Consider the following 24,468-nt stretch of genomic DNA (forward strand, 5'->3'; position numbering starts at 1 on the left):
TGCTCTCTGTTGGCTTGCTGGATAACTTCTGCTATAACCAGAGCGCTCTAATAACCAGCAGAAAGGGCACATTCCCCTAATAACTCTAATTATCAATGCAATATCACATTGAGTAAAGCATGGGAATGAATGTATGATTTTATGAAAATGAAGGGCAGGAATAAAACAGGTGGCCCATTAAACTTGTTCCATACAAACATGAGCCTGAATTTTTCACTGTCGGGCACGCACAATAGCCAGTCCGGAAGCAGATGTGAAATGCGCTTCCGTCTGTGATCGGCCCCCGACCGCGATCTTACACTGGTGTGAAATACGCCCCCAGAAAGGCTCAGCACTGCCATTGGGAGCAGGAAGAGAGCGGGTGCTGACGTCACTGCGGGTGCTGGTCAGCGCTTTCACCGAGCTCCCTGAAGGCAGACAGCTGTAGATGTAGACCTCCAAATAATAAAAGAAAGCACAAAAATGCTGCAAAAAAATGTCCATGCAGCACAGTCAGGCATCTGAAAGCAAACTTTGTTTAAAGAAAACGGTCCCCAGATATTTCTTTTCATTTTAAATCCTAAAGGAAATTTCAATCCGCCCTTTGATGAGGTTTCATCAAAAATGTAAAGCCCATCGGGCTGATTTGCACATCCGCCAACTGTAAGCTGACAATTGAGCCATTAATAGGCTTAATTGCCCGCTTAATTATCAGCGGGTGCTCTTCTGACTTTTGTGTGCACCTGCCGAGCAAAATGTTGCATGAGTACGTAATGACGTTGGGATGCTCGCCTGACATCGTCTTGAGCGATTTCGTACCCATTCAGGTCGGGCACGCACCCGCCCGTGGGACGTAAAATTCTGGCCCATGGTGAAAGTCCAAACCCCCTTGACACCTTCTCCAGCCACACAGTCTCCTGGAAAAGGCTCTATTTTTGTAACTAGTGGTAGCAGATGGATTGTTTTCGAGGCTGCTGAAGGAAGTCAGGGAGGAGATAGCAGATGCTCTGAGAATGATTTTCCAATCTTCACGAGATACAGGGGAGGTACAGAGGACTGGAGAAATGCTTCCATTGTTTAAAAAAGGATCAAAGGAAATGCCAAACAATTATGGGCCAATTAGTCTTACATATGTGGTGAGCAAATTAGTAGAATCAATCCTGAGAGATAGGATCAACTGTCACGTGGAAAGGCATGGACTAATCAGGGATGGCCAGAATGGATTTGTTAATGGAAGGTCTTGCCTCACAAATTTGATTGAATTCCTTGAGGAAGTGACAAGAAGGGTTGATGAAGGTAGTGCAGTGGGTGTTGTGTACATGGATTTTAGCAAGGCATTTGACAAGGTCCCACATGGCAGATTGGTCAGGAACGTAAAAGCCCATGGGATTCAGGGTAATGTGGCAAACTGGATAAAAGGTTGGCTTTGTAACAGAAAACAAAGGGTAATGGTCGATGGATGCCCTTGCGAATGGAAAGTTGTCTCAAGTGGTGTTCCACAGGGCTCGGTGTTGGGACCCTTGCTGTTTGTGTTATATATTAATGATCTGGACGTGAATGTGGGGGGCACGATTGGGAAATTTGCAGATGACACAAAAATTGGCCGAGTAGTGGATAGTGTAGAGGATAACCATAATCTCCAAAACGATATAGATGGGCTGGTGGAGTGGGTGGTAAAGTGGCAGATGGATTTTAACATAGAGAAGTGTGAGGTCATACATTTCGGGAGGTCAAACAGTTACAGAGATTACACAATAAATGGGAATATACTAAGAAGGGTAGATGAAGTGAGAGATCTTGGCATACAAGTACACAGGTCCCTGAAGGCAGCAGTTCAAGTAGACAAGGTTATAAAGAAGGCACATGGAACGCTCTCCTTCATTGACAGAGATATAGAATATAAAAGTAAGGATATAATGTTGGAATTGTATAAAACACTGGTGGGACCACAACTAGAGTATTATGTGCAGTTCTGGTCACCACATTACAGGAACGAAGTAATAGCTCTGGAGAGAGTGCAGAGGAGGTTTACAAGAATGTTGGCAAGGTTAGAAAAGTGTAGCTATGAGGAGAGATTGGACAGGTTGGGGTTATTTTCCTAGAACAAAGAAGGCTGAGGTGTGACTTAATTGAGGTGTACAAAATTATGAGGGGAATAGATAGAGTGGGCAGGATAAAATTGTTTCCCTTGGTGGAGAATTCTAGAACCAGGGCACATAGATTCAAGATAAGTGGCAGAAGGTGTAGGGGGGACATGAGGAAGAACTTTTTTACACAGAGGGTAGTGGGTGTCTGGAATTCGCTGCCCAAGTTGGTGGTAGAGGCAGAAACTCTCAACTCTTTTAAAAAGTACCTGTACCTGCACCTTAAGTGCTGTAAGCTGCAGGGCTATGGGCTAGGTGCAGGAAGATGGGATTAGAAAGGGCACCTGGATGTCCTCGGGCTGGCATGGACAAGATGGGCCGAATGGCCTCCCTCTGTGCTGTAACTTTTCTATGGCTCTATGGTTGTAATGCTAGATCCTCAGTTTAAAAATGGTTACCATATTTTGGAGAATTACCATGAGTCTTGCCATTCTATTTTCTCATTCCCAGAAAAAGGATTTATCCATTTGGATCCCAACTATGGAACAAAAGAGTTTGCAGATCTACACGAAGTCAAGCAGTTTGTGGTCAACATTGAGGCTTACCCAAAACCCACTGTATTGTGGCTGAAAAATAACATCACCCTGCTTGAGGATAACAACGAAGTGATGATCAACACAATAAAAACCCAGGAAATTAGGTAAAGCAGAAGGTGCACCACACCACAGCACCAGCCCAGTATATAGTCAACAATACATGAGTCATTTTTTGGAAGAAACCCATACAAAACTATTTAACTTCAACATCAGTGTTAAGATCATAAGTTCTCAACTTCCTGTTTCTTTGTAATACCAGATTAGAAACAATGCAATCTAGAATTTCCATTCCTTGTTGGGGCAGTTGTCAAGCCTTAGGCAGTGCGTGAAAAGGAAATTGGGACCAGCCCAGTCTCTGCAGGGTTTCTACCTCGTGGAACAGCCATGGTAATTTCTAATGGAGGAATAATAATTGGAGCAGGAGTAGGCTCTCTGGCCATTTGAGCCCTGCTGCACCATTCACTAAGATCATTCACTAACTCAACTCCATCTTCCTACACTATCTCCATGTCCCTTGATTTCCTCAGTATCTAAAAAATCTACCAATCTCTGTTTTGCATATACTCAACTGCGGAGCATCTACAATTCCAAAGAATTCCAAAGACTGACAGGAAGAAACTTCTCCTCACCTCAGTCCTAAATGGCTGACCTGTTATCCTGAGACTATGCTCCCTAGTTCTAGATTCTCCAGCCACTGGAAACGGCCTCTCAGTATCTACCCAGTAAAGCCCTTTCAGAATTTTAAGAGTTTCAATGAGATCACCTCATGTTTTCTAATCTCCAGAAAATACCTCAGGCATCAACCTTTGCTCAGTGGTAGCAATCTCAACTTTGAGTCAGAAAGTCATGGGTTCAAATTTCAATCCAGATAATTCAATGCAAAATCTAGGTGGGCTGTTCAGTGCAGTACTGAGGGGTTGCTGCATGGTTGGTGGCATTGTCTTTCAGATGGGGAAGGCCATGGCATAGTGCTATTGTCACTGGACTAGTAATCTCAGAGACCCAGGGTAATGCTCCAGGGACCCGGGTTTGAATCCCACCACGGCAGATGGTAGAATTTGAATTCAATAAAAGTCTGGAATTAAAAGTCTGATGATGACCATGAAATGATTGTTGCAAAAACCCATCTGGTTCACTAATGTCCTTTAGGGAAGGAAATCTGTTGTCCTTACCTGGTCTAGCCTACATGTGACTCCAGACCACAGCAATGTGGTTGACTCTTAAATGGCCTCACAAGCCACTCAGTTCTAGGGCAATAAATGCTGTCCCAGCCAGCAAAGCCCACATCCCATGACTGAATAAAAAGATGGGATGTTAAACTGAGGCCCCATCTGCCCTCTCAGATGGAACATAAAATATTCCATAGCACTATTTTGAAGCAGCAAGTTCTCCTCGTCAACAGTTATCCCTTAACAAAATAACAAATAATCAGATCATTTGTCTGAATGGTTTTTGTGGGATCTTGGGCAGAATTTTGCCATTGGCGAGCATGGGGTGGGATCTGTTCACTGATACGCAAAGTGACGTGGGATGATGTTAGGGGGATCCCCCAAAGTCATCCCGCCCCATTTAAATTTTCAGGAAGGCGGGGGCACAGCAAAATCAGCTGTGTGCCCGCCAACCTGTCAATGGCCAATTGAGGCCATTGACAGGATCATTTAAACAATTAAAGGACTTGCCCGTCCAACCTTAAGGTCGGCAGAGAATAGAGAAAACATGAAGCCTCATCCACCGGCGGGGCCCGCTTCTCTGGCGGGGATCGGCTCCCTGCCCGCCAGAGATTGGGTCGGGCCTGCCTGCCCGGCAGGCAGAAAATTCTGCCCCATGTATGCAAATTGTCTGCCCTGTTTTCTGACATTGAAACTGTGATGATATCCTGAGGTCACTCTACACTACAATCTCTCAATTCACTAAAATTTAAGAAAGTGAAATATTTGGTGCCACTTCAAATTCTGACTCCCTATTTGCTATTTGCTGCTTACTTTATCCAGGTATCAAAGTAATCTGACCCTGATTCGTGCAAAGAAACAAGACAGTGGGGCTTACACCATTGTTGTTGAAAATGAAGATAATAGCACCACTTATACATTCAACTTACAGGTTAAAGGTAAGCCCACAAGCTCCATTGTATTCTTTAACTAGCCAGTATTTGTAGTACCTGTTTTAGCACTTCTTTGCAACACTAGACTATTTTAACATGAATATTTGAAGTAGTGGTACTTCCAAATTTAAAAGATTAAAAACACAGTTTATCATGGTGAAAATCTTATAAAGGCAGACACTGGAAATATACAGCAGATCCTCCAGCATCTTAAAAGAGAAAGAACAAGCTTATGTTTCAGCTGTGAACCAATTGTCAGAAAAGGTAGGATCAATTTGAACCCCTAGCAGTTTGCTGCCATTGGAGTAGGGATGAGTGCAAAATGCCTTTGCTGGCCTAAGTTTGAGGCCCAGCACATTTTAACCACCAGGCCTCAACTACATGTCACCGATCAGCTGCCCTGCTCAAAACAGCTAGCACAAAAGGGAACTTTGTCATCAAGCAGACAAGCTGTGGAATAGGGGTTTTAGGATGGTCCCACCAGAAGATAGGAGGATGGGAAGGTGTGTATGTTAGGCAGTGGAACAGCAACCTTCCTTATGGAACTTGAAGGAGTACTCCTGTTTCTGCAAGTCACATGTAAGAAAGTTTCTGCACTAACTTTGGACCTTCTCCTTGTCCTTTCCGAAAGCTTCTGACCTGTTTTCATCCAGTAGGCCAACCATGACAGCTTTGCCACTTGGACCTGGGTTAAAATACAATTAGGGTCCTATCCCTGATTATATTAATTCATGAGGCCAGTGCCTGCTTAACCCTGTAGGTTAAGACCACAGGTGGCAGGAAAGAGGTGACTGTCAAACAGGTAATTGAGTTGCTCATGTTGACTGCCTGTTTGCCTGGTTTTTGCCAAGCAGGGATGCAGATTAAAATTGATCTCCGTGGGTCCACCCCTTAGTTCTAACAATTGATCTCATGTTAATCTATCTGTTCACTTTCCTCAAGCCATTTAAACAGATTGCCTTTCAAGTTCAAGTAAACTCAATGAAGTAAAGAACAAAATGTGACAGGAATTTTATTTCATTAAAGGTCCAGGACCTTAGGCATTTTGCCTTATTGATCAGATACCTGATATTCTAAGTCACCATATCAGTGACACTTTTTAAGAGTGCAATTATTGGCAATTCTCTGCGTCATCTATACCTTTGATGATGTAGGTGCAGACTATTTTGAAATTTGCTATGCCTTCTATCGTTTTTTGGCAGACAAATACAGATTAAGATTTTTCAGGTCTTTTCCTATTTTCGTTTACAAGTGCCAGCCAAGATCATCAATCTTGTTGACGTCCATCATGGTTCCGCGAGTGGCCAGATAGTTTCATGTTTGGCAGATGGAACACCCAGCCCAGAGGTCGAATGGCTCATTTGTACGGACCTAAAAAAGTGAGGACTTAATCATTCAATCATGCAGCATATTTAAGTGAGGAAAATATCTACTTTGATTTAAAAAAATTAGTTCTATTAATTTTCACTTCTGTTGGAAAACCAAATGAAAAGTTGCCGTTGAGTAAAAAGTTCCCTCATTCCCTCCATGTAGCCAATAAATTGCATTTTAAATGATTTAAGATACAAAACTTTCCAATGGGTAATGAGATGAAAAGAAGCCTTAACAATCTTTATATCTTCCCATAGGTGTGCAAATGACTCATTGCTCTGGAATGTTCTCCACAGCAATTCGAGTGACATCAGTATTGAGACCCATCAGACAAAGATAAATACTGTGGAAAGCAAACTGACCTTTCAGAAAGTTGATAACACAGTGGCAGTGAGATGCATTGCAAAGAATGAGCTAGCAGCCGTTGCACGTGAAGTCAAACTGGTGGCTCACAGTAAGTAAGGACTTCTATTCCATCTCATACTGTGGGGAATGGTCCCTTTTGTGACAATGTCTTTCAATAAAGCACATTGCAGTTTGCTTCGTTTGGACTTGGGTCACTTCAGCTGTCTAAATACCATGCAAAGTTGTGCACTCAAGGTGGTTGCATGGGGGAAGGACCTGGGGTTGTAGTTCATGAAACATTGAAGGTCCATGACCTTGTCATGAGGCTGTTGCAAAAATGTTGGGTTGTAGAGCTAGGACATTTCAATATAAAACTAGAAATATGTCATACCTTGTACAAGGTTTTGTCTTGTCTACATCTAGAATACTGTGCCTACTTTTGGCCATCCCCATATAGAAAGAAAGTCTGTTTGTGGGGTTTGGCAATCAATTCATATCTATTTTAAGAACTTTTGATATGATATATTTAATGAATTGGGACTTTTTAAAAGTCTAGCAAAGCCAATTAACAGCTGTCTCTTCTGGTGGTGTCATTGAAGACCCTACCATTAGTTAAATTCTGCCTTTTCTTTTAATTTCCAGATGAAAATCATTAATACAATATATAACTCTTGGAATAACAGCCATTTAAAACTTATTTACAGATCTCCATTCTGAATTGACGGTGGCTGCAGCAGTCTTGGTGTTGTTAGTTATTGTGATAATTTCTCTGATAGTGCTCGTCGTAGTTTGGAAACAGGTAAATACATTTTTCAAGTTCAATAATGTTAAAATTCTTAAAAGGCTTCTTAAAATTCTTAATTGAAGCAAACCTTTTTAAATGTGAAAAGTAAGTTAGCCCCATAAGTTGAGCAAACGGTCCCCGATTGGAAGAACAGAGGCTTGGGATTTAGACTTTTTTCCACTTTGAAATTTCCATGCCCAGCCAAGGAGTAGATGTGTGATCCACCTGAGAGTCCAGCTTAGAAACAGGACCTGGAATCTTGAAAATTCATTTTTTCAATGTAATGATTTCATTGTGATCCCATCACTAAAAGGGCCATAGAGGCAACTACAAAGCATTTCTGGAAGGGACCAACCTGCCTCTCCCCTATTTTGGACCCACTCAACTGGACTTCCCAAGAGGAGGAATGCCCCAAAACCACCGAAGGCATTGGTCCCACCCTTTACCTCTCAAAATTGGCGACATCAGTGTCGAAGATTGGGAATAGTCTGATCCTAGTATTTATGCCACAATTTGCTGCCTCATAATATACTGTTTTGAACTCTTAGATGATTCTTACAGCAGCCAAAGAACTTATACATTCAAAAAATGTAACTGTAATTCATTGGAAATGTTTTAATCACAGATAATTTGATGGCAACCAGGACATTGTTGTTAATATAAATAAATATTAATGGTGCAAAGTAGATGAATTTTAATGGATATTTACAATATATTCTGCTTAAGACCGGAGAAAATAAGGATTCTCTCATTCCAGTATTGTGAACCATTGATCTATTGTTTTGTACAGAAACCAAGATATGAGATAAGATGGAGAGTCATTGAATCAATAAGTCCAGATGGACATGAATATATTTATGTTGACCCAATGCAACTTCCCTATGATACACGATGGGAATTTCCTAGGGATGGGCTTGTCCTTGGTAAGTCTTTATTCCTTTGGATCTTAGAGGTTATCTTTTTAAACCATGAATCCTACTAGCTACTAACTGCAATTGTTCAAATATAAGTTGACAGAACTGTTGAACTGTAATGAAAAATGCTGCTTAACCTTTTAACTCCTTTCAGCCTTGGTTCAGTGATAGTACTCTGAGTTACAAGGTCAGGGGTTCAAATCCCACTCCAAAGAATGGAGCATAAAACACTAGGAGGACACTGTCAACAAGGTTGTTTTTATGTTGATATGTTAAACTGAGTTCTTGCACCTCAAGGGAACATTAAATGTCCCTTGGCACTGTTCACTATTGAACAGGAGAGTTCTCACTGATGCCCTGGCCAATTCCTCTAGCAATATAATTGTAACAGATTATCTGGTCATCATCTCATTGCTGTTTCTGGGACCTTGTTGTGCAAAGATTTGGTGCCTCATTTCCGACTGATGAAAGGTGCTATATAAATGCAGGTCCTTTCCTTTCTTTTAATCAGGGCTTCTGCCATTAGCAATATGTAATCCCCCTGTAATTACCTAAAGGTCACTATAATAAAGTAGAATTCTAGGAAACTATAGCATACACTTCAACCCAATTGGTCCATATGGTACCCTTAATACTAAACCAATTTAGTTTCTTTTTCCTAGGTGCATGAAAAGTGCTCTTTCTCTTAGGAAGTTACATAGTACATCATCACACACTTTTTTACAAAACAAATATTCAAGCTTAATTTACAATCTGGAATGGAATTTGACCATCTTGACTTTTTTGTTCTGTCAGCTCTGGTAGTTTACGATAATGTCCAGAATCATAAATTAATATTACCACTTTAATTATTATATTCCTTGTGTTTTTTTAAGGACGAATTCTTGGGTCTGGAGCCTTTGGAAAGGTAGTAGAAGGAACTGCGTACGGCTTAAGTCGCTCACAGCCTGTTATGAAAGTCGCCGTAAAAATGTTGAAGCGTAAGTTACCCTATGTTATACATTGCACAGCTGGGCTTAGTCTGACATCAGTTTACTTTGAGGAAATCTTATAAACTGCTGTAATACACTTTTATATGGGTTTTTTGGTATATGTGAAACAAATTTGATTTTCTTTTATGGGAGTTGCCAGTTTACAGAGATAAATATTTCATTAAGTGCTGTGCCAGCAGGCTGGAAGAGACAAGTGGAAAACAAGCTTCCTCATGTGTGGGAAGGTAGATTACAGGCAGAGCTATTTTAAATTGTTCTATTGCACTTTGTCATGGAATTGGAAGAGACTTAGGAGCAGCTATAACATAATGATTGGTAGAGGAAGACTGACAAAAGGGAAGAAAAGAAATAATATTAAACAATCTTTAAAAAAATGATCCAAATATATGCCTTGCCATTTAATGTTATTTGCTTTCAAAGAGTAAGGTATTTTGATAAATTTGTAATTTTGTTTCAATAAAAAGTACATATCTTACAAATTTTGAATTGTGTTATTAACCGTGCCATTTTCAATTAGCCTTTTACAGCTGACTTGTATTTCAAATGTTTTCACAGCTACAGCTCGATCTAGTGAGAAGCAGGCCTTGATGTCAGAACTGAAGATAATGACTCATCTGGGCCCACATTTAAACATTGTCAACCTGCTAGGAGCTTGTACCAAAACAGGTGAGTTTTGTTTTTCATGTTATTTCCCCTGTTTTCCCCCCCACCCCCTGTCCCTCCACCTTTTCTTTGTATTGTGATCTGAATCCATCTTTAGAATAGGAACTATAAACACTACAAGGTCTCAAGTTATGATTAGACCATAAGACCATAAGATGTAGGAGCAGAAGTAGCTTATTCGGCCCATCGAGTCTGCTCCACCATTAAATGTGATCATGGCTGATCTGCTAATTCTCAACTCCACTTTCCTGCCTTTACCCCATAACCCTTGATTCCCTTACTGATTAAAAATCTGTCTATCTCAGCCTTGAATATACTTAATGACCCAGCCTCTACAGTCCTCTGCGATAAAGAATTCCACAGATTAACAATGCTCTGAGAGAAGAAATTCCTCCTCACCCCTGTCTCAAATGACCAATCCATCCTTGTACACTGAACACAACATTGAGGGAAATTTGTTTTATTCTGAAATGCATGGTACTAATTTTATTTTTCTATCCACCAGGTCCTATCTACATTATCACTGAATACTGTTTCTATGGTGATCTGGTAAACTACCTGCATAAGAACAGGGACAGCTTTATAAATCGATACTCTGAAAAAGGAAAAAAGGAAGTGGATATTTTTGGCATAAACCCTGCTGATGAAAGCACAAGAAGGTGAGTGAGTTGAATGACTAAATAGGAATACAGCCTCTTATAATTTACTTTTTAACAAGATTATAATAAGATCAATCAATTCAATTTATCATCTTAACAAAGTGCTCTCTTTAAACGAACCATGATATCACTTGATGGATTTGCACACATTAAGATTAATGTGGGAGACCTAGTGAGAGCTCTTCATAACAGAGTTACTAAGCAAAGACCTACTTTCAGAGACCTGACGTGGTCTCTGGCCATCCAGGGGAACCATAAACATGTCCTTTGTTGCCTGAGAAATCCAAAAGAGTATAGAACAATGCAAAGAGCTCTACATGGCCTTTATTGATCTATCAAAGACCTTTGACTCCATGAATCACGAATACCTTTGGGAAAGTCCTCCAGAGACTTGGATGTCCAGTAAAATTTGTTGCTATCCTGCGACTCTTGCATGATGGTATGACAGCAACCACCCTTTGCAATGGAATGGAGACTGAGCCCTTTCATATCCAGATGGGCGTCAAGTAATGCTGTGTGATTGTAGCAACACTCTTCATTATTTACCTCAGTCTGGTCATGGAACTCACTCCTGGCCAACTTCCACATGGGGTCATGATTGATTTTGGACTCGATGGGAAGCTCGTCAACCTCCACAGGCTGAGAGACAAGAATAGGGTGACTGTCTAGCGCATGACTTATAACATAGTGATGACTGCGCTGTTGTGGCCCAACTGCAAATGACATTCAGACCACCATCAAACTGTTCAACTCTGCATACAAAAGGCCTGGCCTCTCACTCAACATGAGCAAGACCAAAATCCTCCACCAGCCGTCCCCCAGACAAGTGCATCCGTCTTCAGCTATTGTTATTGTTGGGGAGACTTTAGAAGTCATTGAACACTTCCCATATGTCAGCTGCTACTGTTCTTAAGTAGCCACCATCAAAGTGGAAATCCAGTACAAGATCAGCTGTGCTAGCCCAGTCTTCCAAAACTTGCACAACCGGGTCTTTTGATAACAGAGATTTCCAGAAGAGGACAAGGGTTTAGTCTACAACACTATTGTTGCCTTCTATATGGCGGTGAGACTTGGGTCCCCTTCCAAAGAAACCTCCGGGTGCTGGAGAATTTCCACCAGCAGTGTCTGCTCAGGATACTCAAAGTCAAATGGGAAGATAGACAAGCAAACATCCGCATCCTTGTTGTCTTGCAACCATGATCATATTGAATCAACTGGTCTGGATACTGCATCCGACACAGATCCTCTTTTCACAGTTTAAGGATGGCATCTGATTTTGAGGAAAACAGAGAAAATGTTTTTGGACACTCTGAAAACCTCACTGAAAAGGAGACTAAGTTACATTGGTGTGCAGGAGGAGCTAATCTTGCCATGTGGCAGCGCCTCATCCAATAAACTGCATGCAGTTAGAAGCTGACCTCATTAACTCTGCTGTGGAAAAGCAACAAAAGCGGAAGGAGAGTGAAAACCTCTGAAGGCTTGAGAGCCTCCCTTCCTCATGGTAACTTCTGTCCTCTCTGCCCAAAGAGCTGTGGCTCCAGGATTAACCTGCTGAGTCACCTGAGGACACACAAGCCTGGCAGGCATCACCCTCGTTTCGAGGGACTAATGATGATGACTTTTATTATATCATGAATGGGTTTTTTAAAGTTAGTAAATGAAAGGCATGAAAACTAAATAATTGGTAAATTCAACATTTCCATTTAACTGTTATTAAATTCAAGTTAATTATAATATATCAGAATGCATAGAAAATGAATCAAGAGTCTTTTTCAAGTCCTATAACCAACTTTAAAACATTTAAATAGTAGCTTGACTCCATTAATGGCATACTCACTTCTGAATCAAAAGGTTATCTTTATGGACTTGGGCATCATTTGAGGCTTTGAGCATATAATCCAGGCTGGGACTCTAGTATAGTTCTGAAGGAGTGCAGTGTTGTTAGATGTGCTATTATTTGAATAGGATGTTAGCCAAAGCTTGTTCCAATCATTCAAATGGTTGTTCCTGATACCATAGCATCATTCAGAGGAGAGCAGCAAGTTCCTCAATGTCATGGCTAACATTCCTCCTAACCAAGATATTCAAAACTCAAATTAAATTCTTCTCATTGCTGTTTGTGCTATTCTGTTGTTATATTGCCCTACATGGTATCTGTCACTGTACTTCAATGTATTTCATATGTGAGACATTTCTAAAAGACCTGATAAGGCGCTGCATGTATGTACCTTTTTGAAATTGAATGAAGGATACAACAACATTAGAGGGTAAGATTGGTCGTTGCCATGAAATGTGCTCATAGTGAGGTGGCAGCCTTTTTAAACCATGGTCGATTTTTTTTCTAGCTAGTGTGCGTTGACTGTATTTGTGCTCATAGTGAAGATCAATTTCTTCCCAAAATTGCAGCTAATACAGCAAGGACCATTATCTAAAAAGATGGGGGGAAAATTCCTGCAGTGGCTAATGCAAAAGTGTTAAAGATTACTGTGTGATATCCAGAACAAGTCTCTGGAATTAGGAAAGTTGCTTGTGTGTTGAAGATTAAAGTCGTGCTATTGTTTCTGTAGTTATGTGATCTTGTCCTTTGAGAACAATGGGGACTACATGGACATGAAACAGGCTGAAAGCACCCAGTATGTGCCAATGTTGGAAAGGAAAGGCAGTTCCAAATATACCGACATACAGCAGTATATGTATGACCACCCACCATCACAGAAAAATAAGTCCTTGACAGGTAAGAGCCAGCTACCCTCTTGTTCTATTTTATTCAATGATACTTGAAGCATGGTGGACTTGTGAGAACATCTGATCGAAGAAGAAGAGCTGAGCCCAGTAACCGACTGGATTGGAAATTACTTCTGAATCAGTATTGATCATTTTGTAGAAATTAGTATCCCTCAAAACATAAGGCAGAATTTTCCCATTGTTGCGCGGGGGCAGACCCCGCATGTCCACACCTAAAGTGATGCACGGTGCCATCGGGCGAGTGTCCCGACATCACCCCGTGCCATGGCGATATTTCCTTGGGTGGGTGCGCGACGATGTCTGACACGCGCCGCCATTAATTAATGGGCCACCTAATACCCTTGACTCACCAATCGATGCCGATTTTTCGGCGCCCGTGCAATATTCGGGTTGGCATACAGGTGCAACGGGCAGGCGGTTAGGACACATTCATATAAACCTCATCCGCACATGTGGCCGCCGGGGCCTTGAGTGTGCACTGTCAAGCATTTATTTTTGAAAGTTTTTGCAACTTGCCTGTGTGATCTGCAATACTTCAAAACACATACCAACTGCTTTTTCTGGACTCCTAACCTTCAGGTCAGCACTCTTGACGAATCTTTTCTGGGCCTGCAAGCTTCAGGAAGCCTTCTCTTAGCCTGGGAATGGGAGCTGAACTATCCACTGGAGGCAGCTCCTCTGAGGAAGAAGGGAGGGCTAGAAGGGGGAGGAGGCCAGGCGTGCAAATTCAGCCTCCAGTGGAGCCCCTTTGGGAGGATAGGCGCAGGCACAATGGGCGCAGGGCCAAGAGGAGTCCAAGGTGGAAGGGGCCGCAGAAGACACTACTATCCTGTTGCCAGGGTGTACAGGTGGCGAAGCAGCTACTTCAATATGTCTGAGGTGCAGTGCCGAAGGAGGTTCCGTCACTCAAGGGAGCCAATCAACTATATCTGTCAGATGACAGAGCCTGTGATCTCCGTGAACTCTGTGGGTGGACACCCCATGCCAGTGACTCTAAAGGTCAAAGCTGCCCTCAACTTCTATGCCTCTGGTACCTTCCAGGGCTCAGTGGGTGATCTTTGTGGTGTCTCCCAATCAGCTGTCCATACTTGTGCCAAGCAGGTTACAGACGCTCTGTTCAGGTGTGCATTGACCTTCATCCACTACTGTTGGAACCAGGCAAGCCAGACACAGCGAGCCAGAGGCTTCGCAGCCATTGCTGGCTTCCCCCGTGTCCATAGTCTGCACACATGTGGCCATCAAGCTGCCAGCAGGTGAGCCCGGTGCCTTCATCAACAGGAAGGGCTTCCACTCCATGAACGTACAAATAGTATGTGATCACAGGATGCTGATTCTACAAGTCTGTGCAAGGTACCCAGGCAACTCCCATGATGCTTACATCCTGAGAAATTCCCAGGTGCTGAGGCTCTTCAGTGCTCCATCCCAGCTAGGTGGATGGCTGCTGGGTGACAAAGGCTATCCCCTCAAAAGGTGGCTCATGACACCTCTCCGCCACCCAAGAACAGAAGCTGAGCGGCGCTACAATAGGAGACACGCCTCCACAAGGGCTGTGGTGGAGAGAACCATCGGTCTTCTCCAGATGCACTTCCGATGCCTGGACTGCACTCCAGTACCCCCAGACCGTGTGTCGCTGATAGTGGTTGCATGCTGCGCTCTCCACAATCTTGCACTGGAAAGGGGGGATGCTGTGGACGATGAAGACGTTGACACAGTGGCTGCAGCTGCACACGATGATTCCAGCAGTGAGTCCGAGGATGACCATGCACAGGGAAATGCTGAGGGGATAGACACTGACCCAGGCATACTCCAGGGAGGCAGGGACACCCGGGAGGCTTTAATCCAATGAGCCTTCAGCTAGCACAACACTGATGGGCCACCAGGACAAGCCTGGGCTGTAGGCTCGATACTTGACACCTAAGTGCAAAATCTGCCAAGTTAGTAACAGTTACTAAGGGCCTTGATGGTAAAGCTGAATGTCAAACAACTCACTCATTACAGTTTTGGAAACCATACACATGCAGAAGAAAAGAGGCACCCTCAGCCATGGTGACATGTCTGAACTTAATATGTGAAGCAAACCAACTTTTTCCAAAAAAAAAACAATATTTTTACAAATCAAAACAAATCATCTCAGGCCAACACAAAAGAACCAGTGATAAACCCGTGGTGTGCCTTATTCTTACGTTTTTGGGTGCTACATCTTAGTGCTGCCGCGTCGTTGGGAGTGGCAGCTGAGACAGCCTGCTGACTCTGCTGTCCTGTTGGCCTCGATGACCTTGGCGGTCGTCCTCTGGCCCGTGGAGCCTGTGCTGGCCCCGCCTGGGAGGGAGCTACCAGTTCCACAGCTGGCATCTCCCCAGTCGTTACAGCCTCACCGGATGCTACAGTCACTGGGAGATGTGCAGAGGAGCAGCCGCTCTCATCCGGAGCGCCCTGAGAGGAGCTTGCAGAGACAACAGGCAGCTGCTGCATCAACGTGAGGTCGCTCTGGACCTCCCTGCTCACTGTAGATGGATGGGCATCGAGCTGGGAAAATTGATGCCCAGACCATCTCCCACATGGCACTGACCAGCTGAGATCAATGCCGATGTGAGGGCTTGCTGGTCCGAGCGCATCCCCAGGAAGCACCGATGAGTCTCCTGGAGGAGCCTCTCCACGAGAGTCACCACTCTCTCCATGGAGGATGGATAGCGCTCGGACATGTGGCTTATTGCTTCAGTGATCATCCGCATACACTCCTCCACCACGGAGACCAAGCCAAGCATAGCCTCATGTATCTCCCCCAGACGCTCCTGCACACCTGGCCGCATTTCTTGCACCTGCTGCATTGCGGACGACTCCTGAGGCACATCATCAGGCACCGATTAAGCAGGTACCTGGTCCCCTGCAGTCCTCCGACTGCTGGCGCCATGGGCAATCTTTGTCTCTGCCAGCTCCTCTAGCAACTGTGAAGCACCCTCACTGTTGTGCCCCAGGACACTAGCTGATGTTCTAATTCCCACTGCGGTGCTAGTATCTGCTCTGGTGCCTGCCTTGCAGAAATGGTGTGACGCTGGTGAGACTTCAGGGTCCTGAGATGTGAGAGGGGGCCTCTGCTGCTCCTCCTCCAGCCCTGCTCCGATGATGCTGAATGGAAGAACAAGGACAGTGGATCAGTTAATGTGGAGACAATGTCAATGTGCATCCCTGTCCCTCAGATCATTATATGCTCATCCTTCCATAAGCAATGGTCAAGTCATGTTGCAAAATTAAATCAATTAACATTCCGCACTGCTATGGCTGTTGGGAGAACAATGCTGACCTCATTGTTGGGCATAAATACTTGGCCATGGCACCCCAGCCTCACCGACACCAGTGGACCTTGGCACATGGCGCCTCTCCAGATCCAGGACCTCCTCGAAGGGGCTAAGAATGGGGATCTGCACCTGGCCGCCGCCAGTTCTCGCGTGCTCTGCTGCGTTATGAGCATTCTTCTCCTGAAAATGAGAGACGAGCGTTGATTAGTGCAAATTACACACGGACTCTCTTCGCGCACAGCCCACCCCAACCAGTGTGGGACATATCAGGGCTCCAGTGTCTCCTCACCCTGCTGCTGCTGATCACTGAGACAAAGATGCTCGGCCTGCTCCCTACCACCCCCCTCACCCCGTCCACGTGCTGCCTACATCATATTAGGCACTACACGGTATATCCTTCCATAGCAAGGAGGCGCATGCACGTGGAACGCAGATGGTTCGTTGCCATGCCACCTTCAAGCTCCCCTCCCAGCATGTCATCACCCTGACTTGGACATGTTCTGGAGTTCAAACACTGCGCCTAGGTACAGCTCCTCCAGGTTGCCCCCACACCAGTCATGTGGGACTCAATGTAACACACATGCTGTGGGTGAAAAATACATCTCTTCATCACCCTCTCAGGGTGACCTCAGCATGGGCAATATCTGCTGGCCCACCCAGCAAAGGACACATGCCGTCAATGATTCAATGAAGTCATTACACTCAGACTTGGGGGGGGTGCATTGAAGAAGGGGAGTAAGCCGACCTGCTGGGTTAAATGACCAATGCCAACATGGTACTCCCCCTGCCAAAGCGCAACAAGTCGTTGAAGCGCTTGTGACACTGGATTCAGGTGCGCCGGACCATGTAGTGGAAGCTCACCACCTCCGCCACCTCCTCCCAGGCGTGTTTCACCATGTCGGGGAGCCTCCTCCTCTCGTCCTGGGGAACCAGCACCTCCCACCGTGCTGCCCCTCCTCAAGGAGGGCAGCAAGGCAACCTTCCAAAAAATGAGAGGCACACGGGCCTCTTGCCCTACCCTCCGGCCTGGCCTGTCCCACTACCTACCCTCCAGCTTCGCCTGCTCCACTGGCCTACACTCCGGACTGACCTGCTCAGTAGAAGGCCTCTGGTGAGCCCTTCCACTTGACGTTGTGAGCAGCCTTGCAAAGGCTGCCAGCGCTTTATATAAGCAGACGCCGGGTTGCCATTGGACCTGGCAGACAGTGCACTCCTGCCTGCTTCCACTATCCTTGGGAGTCATGCATTACACTGGGTGGGCCTTAATTGACCTGCCACGTATAATGGTAGTGTGGACCCGATCATGGTCAGCGATCGGGTCCGCGCCTGCTCCCCCACCACCCCTCCCCCCACCACTGCTGACCAGAAAATTCAGTCCATAGTGAGTTGAAATTTTGTTGTAGCTGAACCTTCTGAACTTTATTTGTGCAATTGTCTTAAATTTATTGCAAAAACAACTGCCATAAAATATAGCACCTTTGAAGTAGTAAAAATGCCCCAAGCTGTTTCACATGAGCGTTATCAAACAAAAGCTTACACCGAGCCACAAAGGAGTTATTCGAGCTGAAGACCTTTTTAAAAAAAAAAAATACCTTAAAAGAGGCAGGAGCAGTTGAGAGGTGGAGAGGTTTAGGGAGGGGAGCTTAGGGCATTAGCAGCTGAAGGCACAGCCACCAGTGGTGTAGTGATTACAATTGTGGATGTATGTAAGTGGCCAGAATTAGAGAAATGCAGATATCTCAGAGGGTTTAGGACTGGAGGAGGTTAGAGAAATAGGGAGGGGCAAGGTCATGGTGGGGTCCCGGGGGGAATTGAGAGTTTTAAAATCAAGGCCTTGCTCAATCTGGAGCCAATGTGGGTCAATGAACACTGGGGCGATGGAAGTTGGTGTAAGTCAGCAGAATAGGCAGCAGAATTCTGAATGACCTTAAGCTTGTGAAGAATGGCAGGTGGGAGGCCAGCCTGGAATGCATTGGAATGCATTGAAATCTAGAGGTACAAAGGTATGGATGACGGTTTCAGCAGCAGATAAACTGAGACAGGGGCAGTGTAGGGCTGCTGGCTATTTATATAAGTTTTTAAAATAATGCAATTTCTAAAAATTTAAGGAGGTAAAGGCTGCATGGAAAATGCTTCATATTTTGTTTCCATTTTTGTTTATGAATAAGGGATGCAATTAAATAAATTGCCTTAAAATACATCCTAGCATTAGTTGCAAATGATAGAACCCTTCACACAATGGCGGCTTTCCTCCACTAAGTGCTGCTTCGGGTTGTGAAGTAGTGCTCACTGGTATCTGGATAAAGTCACTTCATTTATTCCCAGCTCTAAGGAGCAACATCCAGTTCCTCATTCTTGCTCTTTTTCATTAAACCTCTCGCTTCATTCAGATTGTTTATTGGCCATTATTATGTAAGTAAGTGCAAGCTCATGATCATGTCCCATAGCTAACATTTATTTATTCCACAGAGACTACTGAAACTTGGAACCCTCTCTTAGATGACAACTCAGACGGCCTCTCTTTCATGGATCTAATCAGCTTCACCTTCCAAGTTGCACAAGGAATGGAGTTTCTGGCCTCTAAAAATGTATGTATAGATTGTTTTACACACTTAACTATTAATGCAGGTCCACAAATGCTCTGATTTTATTTTGACAAGGAATTTAATATGGTGTAGTAAAATTGGAATTTCTGCTCTTTGTTTTTACACAGTGTGTACATCGTGATCTGGCAGCTCGTAATGTTCTCCTAGCACAAGGAAAGATTGTCAAGATCTGTGACTTTGGTCTGGCACGTGACATCATGCATGACTCTAACTATGTTTCTAAAGGCAGTGTGAGTATCAGACAAGTCATCTCAGATCTGAAAATACTTTCATAACAAATTCTGCAATCTGAGAAGAAAGAAAAGTAAAAAGACTTTTCAAGCATGGCTGTGTCTTAGATCAGCAATTGTAAAATCACTCTTATTGTGTTTTCGTAGTGACTGCAAGAGTAAAGGCTGCATTGAACTGTAGCCATGCAACTGTTGCAGTATAGGTTCTTATAATTCCAATGTTAGGCTTTAATCTTAGGTTCTACACTATTGTTTACTCTCGTCTTATAACTGTTGTATAATGTCATGTTAACAATAGCCTATTTAAATGATTGTCACTTTTAAAGTCAACTTGGATCTTTTCAATTTTTGTTTTCAGACTTTCCTACCAGTTAAATGGATGGCTCCCGAAAGCATATTTGACAATCTGTACACTTCATTAAGTGATGTCTGGTCTTATGGCATTCTTCTGTGGGAAATATTCTCCTTGGGTATGTGCAAGCTATGTAAATGATATTAACCTCCTTATATTCTAACAACAAATTCACTTTATATAAATAGCTGTTTTATGGAACCATACTCAATGTATAATCCATATTTTTGGGAGTAAGGATCGGTAAATACTTTGGGAGACAGATCACAGTGTAGTCTGGGTGATTGCTACCCTAATAGCAACATCTTCCAATAAAAGTCAGGAAGGTCCAAGTACCTTTGTTGCCTTTCTGCTTGTAAACCCATACTGAATGCAATTGTATTGCCCTTACCCCCAGCCTGACTGAGAACTGGCAACTCAGCATAGACCATGATTTGAACCTGGGGCATCTGGTCTGTAGGGATCAATTATTACTACCTTTCACCAGTTGACCCATCCTAGGAATAGATGCTTCCCTTTTTGTTAGGAAAACACCTAGGTCACTGTGCAGGCCATTACTTTACTAAACTGTGTTGTTGCTATTTCTAATGTATTGCTCATGATTTAAAAGATTGAAGAACTTGCTTCAAGACATTTTGTGAAAGATTTTGTGATTTAGTTAGAAATAATTTTCAGCTGCATTAAATAATTAGGGTATTAATTTTCACTATATTCAAATATGAATTTCAATTAATTACATATTAGATTTCCCTAATTTTGGTAACTCTGCATTTTAATTTAATTGATTAAGACTAGTTTTCTGCATGATCCATGGTAACGGCTGAAAAGATTATAGTAGCCATTTGAAGCTTTTAATGTCAACAATGAATAGCTGCCCTACAGCTTTTTAGTTAAGATAATCTCATCTCTCATGATTTCTAACTGGATTATCTTGTCTGTTTTAGGTGGCACACCATATCCAGGAATGATGGTGGATTCCAACTTTTACAACAAGATAAAGAGTGGATACAGGATGACTAAACCAGAACATGCTTCTTCAGATGTGTATGTTTACAGCTGATAAGCTGTTGGCTTTTAGTTTTCAAAAGAAAATAACAGAAATAATTAACTGTCTTGAAATTTAAAGCTAAATTTGTGTTTCCTGTTTGAATCCTCCTCTATGTAGCTATGACCTGATGGTGAAGTGTTGGAATAGTGAGCCTGAGAAGAGGCCTTCCTTTACACGTCTGGCTGAAATTGTTGGCAGCTTGTTGCCAGAGAACTACAAGAAGGTTTGTTCTTTTGCTTGTAGTACAAGACCAGAATTTTAGTTAACAGAGACTATGGTGATCAGTGGGGAAAGAACCTCGGTTACTGCTATTCCTAAAATGAAATCATCCTCACTAAATCACAAGATAGATACAAATGAGGAAGACCATTCACCCCATCTTGATTCATCCATCCAGAAAGATCACAAGGTTCCCCATTACAATATTAAACTGTTTCCTAAATTGTATCAAGACTTCTGCCTTGAATTACATTAATCTAAGTAGAAGTCCCGTCCCTGTGTTGATCGCATTTTGTGAAGAAGGACATCCTTATATCTGTCCTAATTTTTCCTTTTAATTGTTTGAACTTGTGACTCTTCATCCTACATTCACTGTCTCTTTGCGACAGAAACTGTTATTTTGGTAGTAACACATTTTCTTTGCTGCAAAGCGACTAATCATGTAATTTACAGAGCTATTGAAAATATTTCATTCAGGAGCTGGCCCCGTGACTCATTGGACTAAATCATCAATACCACATTTCTAATAATTTGTGCCTCAAGGATTCAGGCAATTGCTACCATTTTGAACCATGTTAAATGTGAAAAAAAAGGACTGTTAATGATGGCACGTCCTGAAAAGGTGGAATGCTACCTGACAGTAATAGATGACCTGACCAGGCATTTAGTAGGCATCAAGTAGGCCAAATCTAGACACTGTTCATTGCTAGAGACTCAGCTTGCCCTGTTTGTCATTGTTGTGAATAATATTGATGAATGATTCATAGGGTGTCTCCCTTAGTGCAGAAGCTCATTTTATCCAAATATAAACTTTGTTTACAAGCCCTCTAATTATTTTTTTTCTGACTGAACAGAGCTACAAACAAATGAATGATGACTTTCTGAAGAGTGACCATCCTGCTGTTGCTCGCATGCGTGCAGAATCCAGTGAGTCTTACATTGGAGTTACCTACACCAATGAAGATAAAAAGAAAGATCGGGAAAGTGGATTTGATGAGCAAAGGCTAAGTGCTGACAGTGGATATATCATCCCACTGCCTGACATTGACCCAATCACAGACAGCGAACCTGGTTCTGCAAGAAACAGGCACAGGTACAAGTATAATAACATGTACCACAAGATGAAGCATGCTCTAGCATGTCCTAGTGTGGCTGGAAAATCTCAGTTGTTTCACTGTAAGCTAGATAAGTATATCAGTTGGACCATTTTATCATGAAGACCCAGAAGGCAGCAATGGTGTTGTCTCTTAGCCGCAGCAGTTGTCCAATTTATCTGGATTAAATTCCATTTGCCACTGATCAGCCCATCTGACCAGCCGTCTATATCCTCCTGTAATCTAAGGCTATCCTCCTCACTATGTACCACCCCACCAATTTTCATGCCATCTGCGAACTTGCTGATCAACCCTCCTGCATTCAAGTCTAAATCATTACATATACCACAGACAGCAAGGGACCCAATACCGATCCCTGTGGAACCCCACTGGGCACAGGCACCGAGTCACAAAGACACCCCTTGACCATCACCCTCTGTTTCCTGCCTCTCAGCGAATTCTGGATCCAATTTGCCAAATTACCTTGGATCCCATGGGCTCTTACCTTTGTTATCAGTTTCCCATGCGGGACCTTATCAAAAGCTTTGCTGAAGTAGACTAGTCAAGTAGACTACGTCAAATGTATTGCCCTCATCTACACACCTGCTCACCTCTTCGAAAAATTCAATCAGGTTGGTCAGACATGACCTCCCCTTAACAAAACCATAATGACTGTCCTTGATTATTCCTTACCTCTCCAAGTGTAGATTAATTCTGTCCCTCAGAATTGCTTCCAATAGTTTCCCCACCACCAAGGTTAGACTGATTGGTGTGTAGTTCCCTGGTTTATCCCTTCCACCCTTTTTGAATAATGGTAGGACATTGACTGTACTCTAGTCCTCTGGCACCTCACCTGCGACCATAGAGGTATTGAAAATTATTGCCAGCGCCCCTGCTATCTCCTCCCTTGCCTCACTCAGTAGCCTGGGATACATTTCATCCAGGTCTGGAGATTTATCGACTTTTAAGCCTGCCATACCAGTAAGAACCTCCTCCCTTTCTATGCTAATTTCTTTAATTATATCACAGTCATTCTGCCTGATTTCCATACCTATGTCATCCCTCTCACTTGTGAACACTGTCACAAAGTATTCATTTAGAACCCTACCTACCTCTTCTGGCTCCACACACAAATTAGCTCTATGGCCCCTAATGGACTCTTTCCCTAGTTATCCTCTTATACATAATGTACTTGTAAAATAACTTCGGATTTTCCTTTATTTTACCTGCCAATTTTTTTTTTTTGCTCTCCTAATTTCCTTTTTAAATTCCCCACGACACATTCTATACTCCTCTGTTTTGAGCCCTCAGTATCTACCATAAGGATCCCTCTTTCTCATTATCCAACTCTGTATATCCCTCGACATCCAGGGTTCCCTGGATTTGTTGATCCCACCCTTTATCTTTACTGGAATATATTGGCCCTGTTCTCTCCCTATTTCCTTTTTGAATGAGTCCCACTGCTCTGACACAGATAGAAGTAGCTGCTCCCAGTCCACTCTGGCCAAATCATATCTGATCTTATTAAAATCGGCCTTCCCCTAATTTAGAACTCTGATTTCTGGCCCATCCTTGTCCTTTTCCATAACAACTTTGAATCTAATGGAGTTATAATCACTATATGCCAAACGCTCCCCCACTGATACCTCTACCGCTTCATTCCCTAAAATTAAGTCCAGCACTACCCCATCTCTTGTCGGACCTTCTATGTACTGGCTTAAAAAACTCTGCTGGATGCATTTTAAGAATTCCACTCTCTCTCAACCTATCACACTATGACTAACCCAGTTAATGTTGAGGAAGTTGAAATACCCCACTATTGCTACCCTATTATTTTTATACTTCTCTGGAATTTGCCTATATATCTACCCTTCTATTTTTCTCTGACTGTTTGGGGGCCTGTAATACACTCCCAGCAATGTGATTGCTCGTCTTTTGTTTTTAAGTTCTACCCACATGGCTTCATTTGAGGATCCTTCTAAGATGTCATCCCACCTTACTACTGTAATTGATTCCTTGATCAATATTGCGATACCTCTTTTACTTCCTTCCTTGCCTCGCCTGAAGACCCTATATCCTGGAATGTTGAACTGCCAATCCTGCCCCCCTCTCAAACATGGGTAGCATCTTCCAGTCGGCGAGTGGGGGCGGGGCCCGCTCGCTGACATGCAAGTGATGCGGGGATACATTGGGCATGTGTGTCAACGTCACCCTGCGTCATTTAGATTCTCAGTTCGACGCGCACGCAGCCGATTTGGCTGCGTGCCCGCTGAACTGTCAACAGCCTATTAAGGCCATTAAAAAATTAATTAAGATGATTAACGGACCTGCCCATCTAACTTTAAGGTTGGCAGACAGGCCGGGAGCCCAGGCAGGCTTCGGAAAAAACA

At 43.3% G+C, this 24,468-nt stretch overlaps 1 protein-coding gene across 3 annotated transcripts in view; it reads left to right on the forward strand.

Moving 5' to 3' along the window:
* Nucleotides 1-24,468, forward strand: part of pdgfra (platelet-derived growth factor receptor, alpha polypeptide) — a 64,710-nt gene that overhangs the window by 34,974 nt on the left and 5,268 nt on the right. For all 3 annotated transcript variants that reach the window (XM_041200589.1, XM_041200599.1, XM_041200581.1), the window contains exons 7-22: nt 2,574-2,763; nt 4,651-4,766; nt 6,013-6,139; nt 6,389-6,585; nt 7,181-7,275; nt 8,051-8,183; nt 9,050-9,154; nt 9,722-9,832; nt 10,335-10,488; nt 13,056-13,222; nt 18,999-19,117; nt 19,243-19,365; nt 19,724-19,835; nt 20,662-20,761; nt 20,883-20,988; nt 21,839-22,077. In XM_041200589.1, coding sequence (XP_041056523.1) covers nt 2,574-2,763; nt 4,651-4,766; nt 6,013-6,139; nt 6,389-6,585; nt 7,181-7,275; nt 8,051-8,183; nt 9,050-9,154; nt 9,722-9,832; nt 10,335-10,488; nt 13,056-13,222; nt 18,999-19,117; nt 19,243-19,365; nt 19,724-19,835; nt 20,662-20,761; nt 20,883-20,988; nt 21,839-22,077 — 2,194 coding nt within the window. The remainder of the gene's footprint in view (nt 1-2,573; nt 2,764-4,650; nt 4,767-6,012; nt 6,140-6,388; nt 6,586-7,180; nt 7,276-8,050; nt 8,184-9,049; nt 9,155-9,721; nt 9,833-10,334; nt 10,489-13,055; nt 13,223-18,998; nt 19,118-19,242; nt 19,366-19,723; nt 19,836-20,661; nt 20,762-20,882; nt 20,989-21,838; nt 22,078-24,468) is intronic.

The sequence above is a fragment of the Carcharodon carcharias genome, chromosome 1, assembly GCF_017639515.1.
Source record: "Carcharodon carcharias isolate sCarCar2 chromosome 1, sCarCar2.pri, whole genome shotgun sequence".
NCBI lineage: Eukaryota > Metazoa > Chordata > Chondrichthyes > Lamniformes > Lamnidae > Carcharodon > Carcharodon carcharias.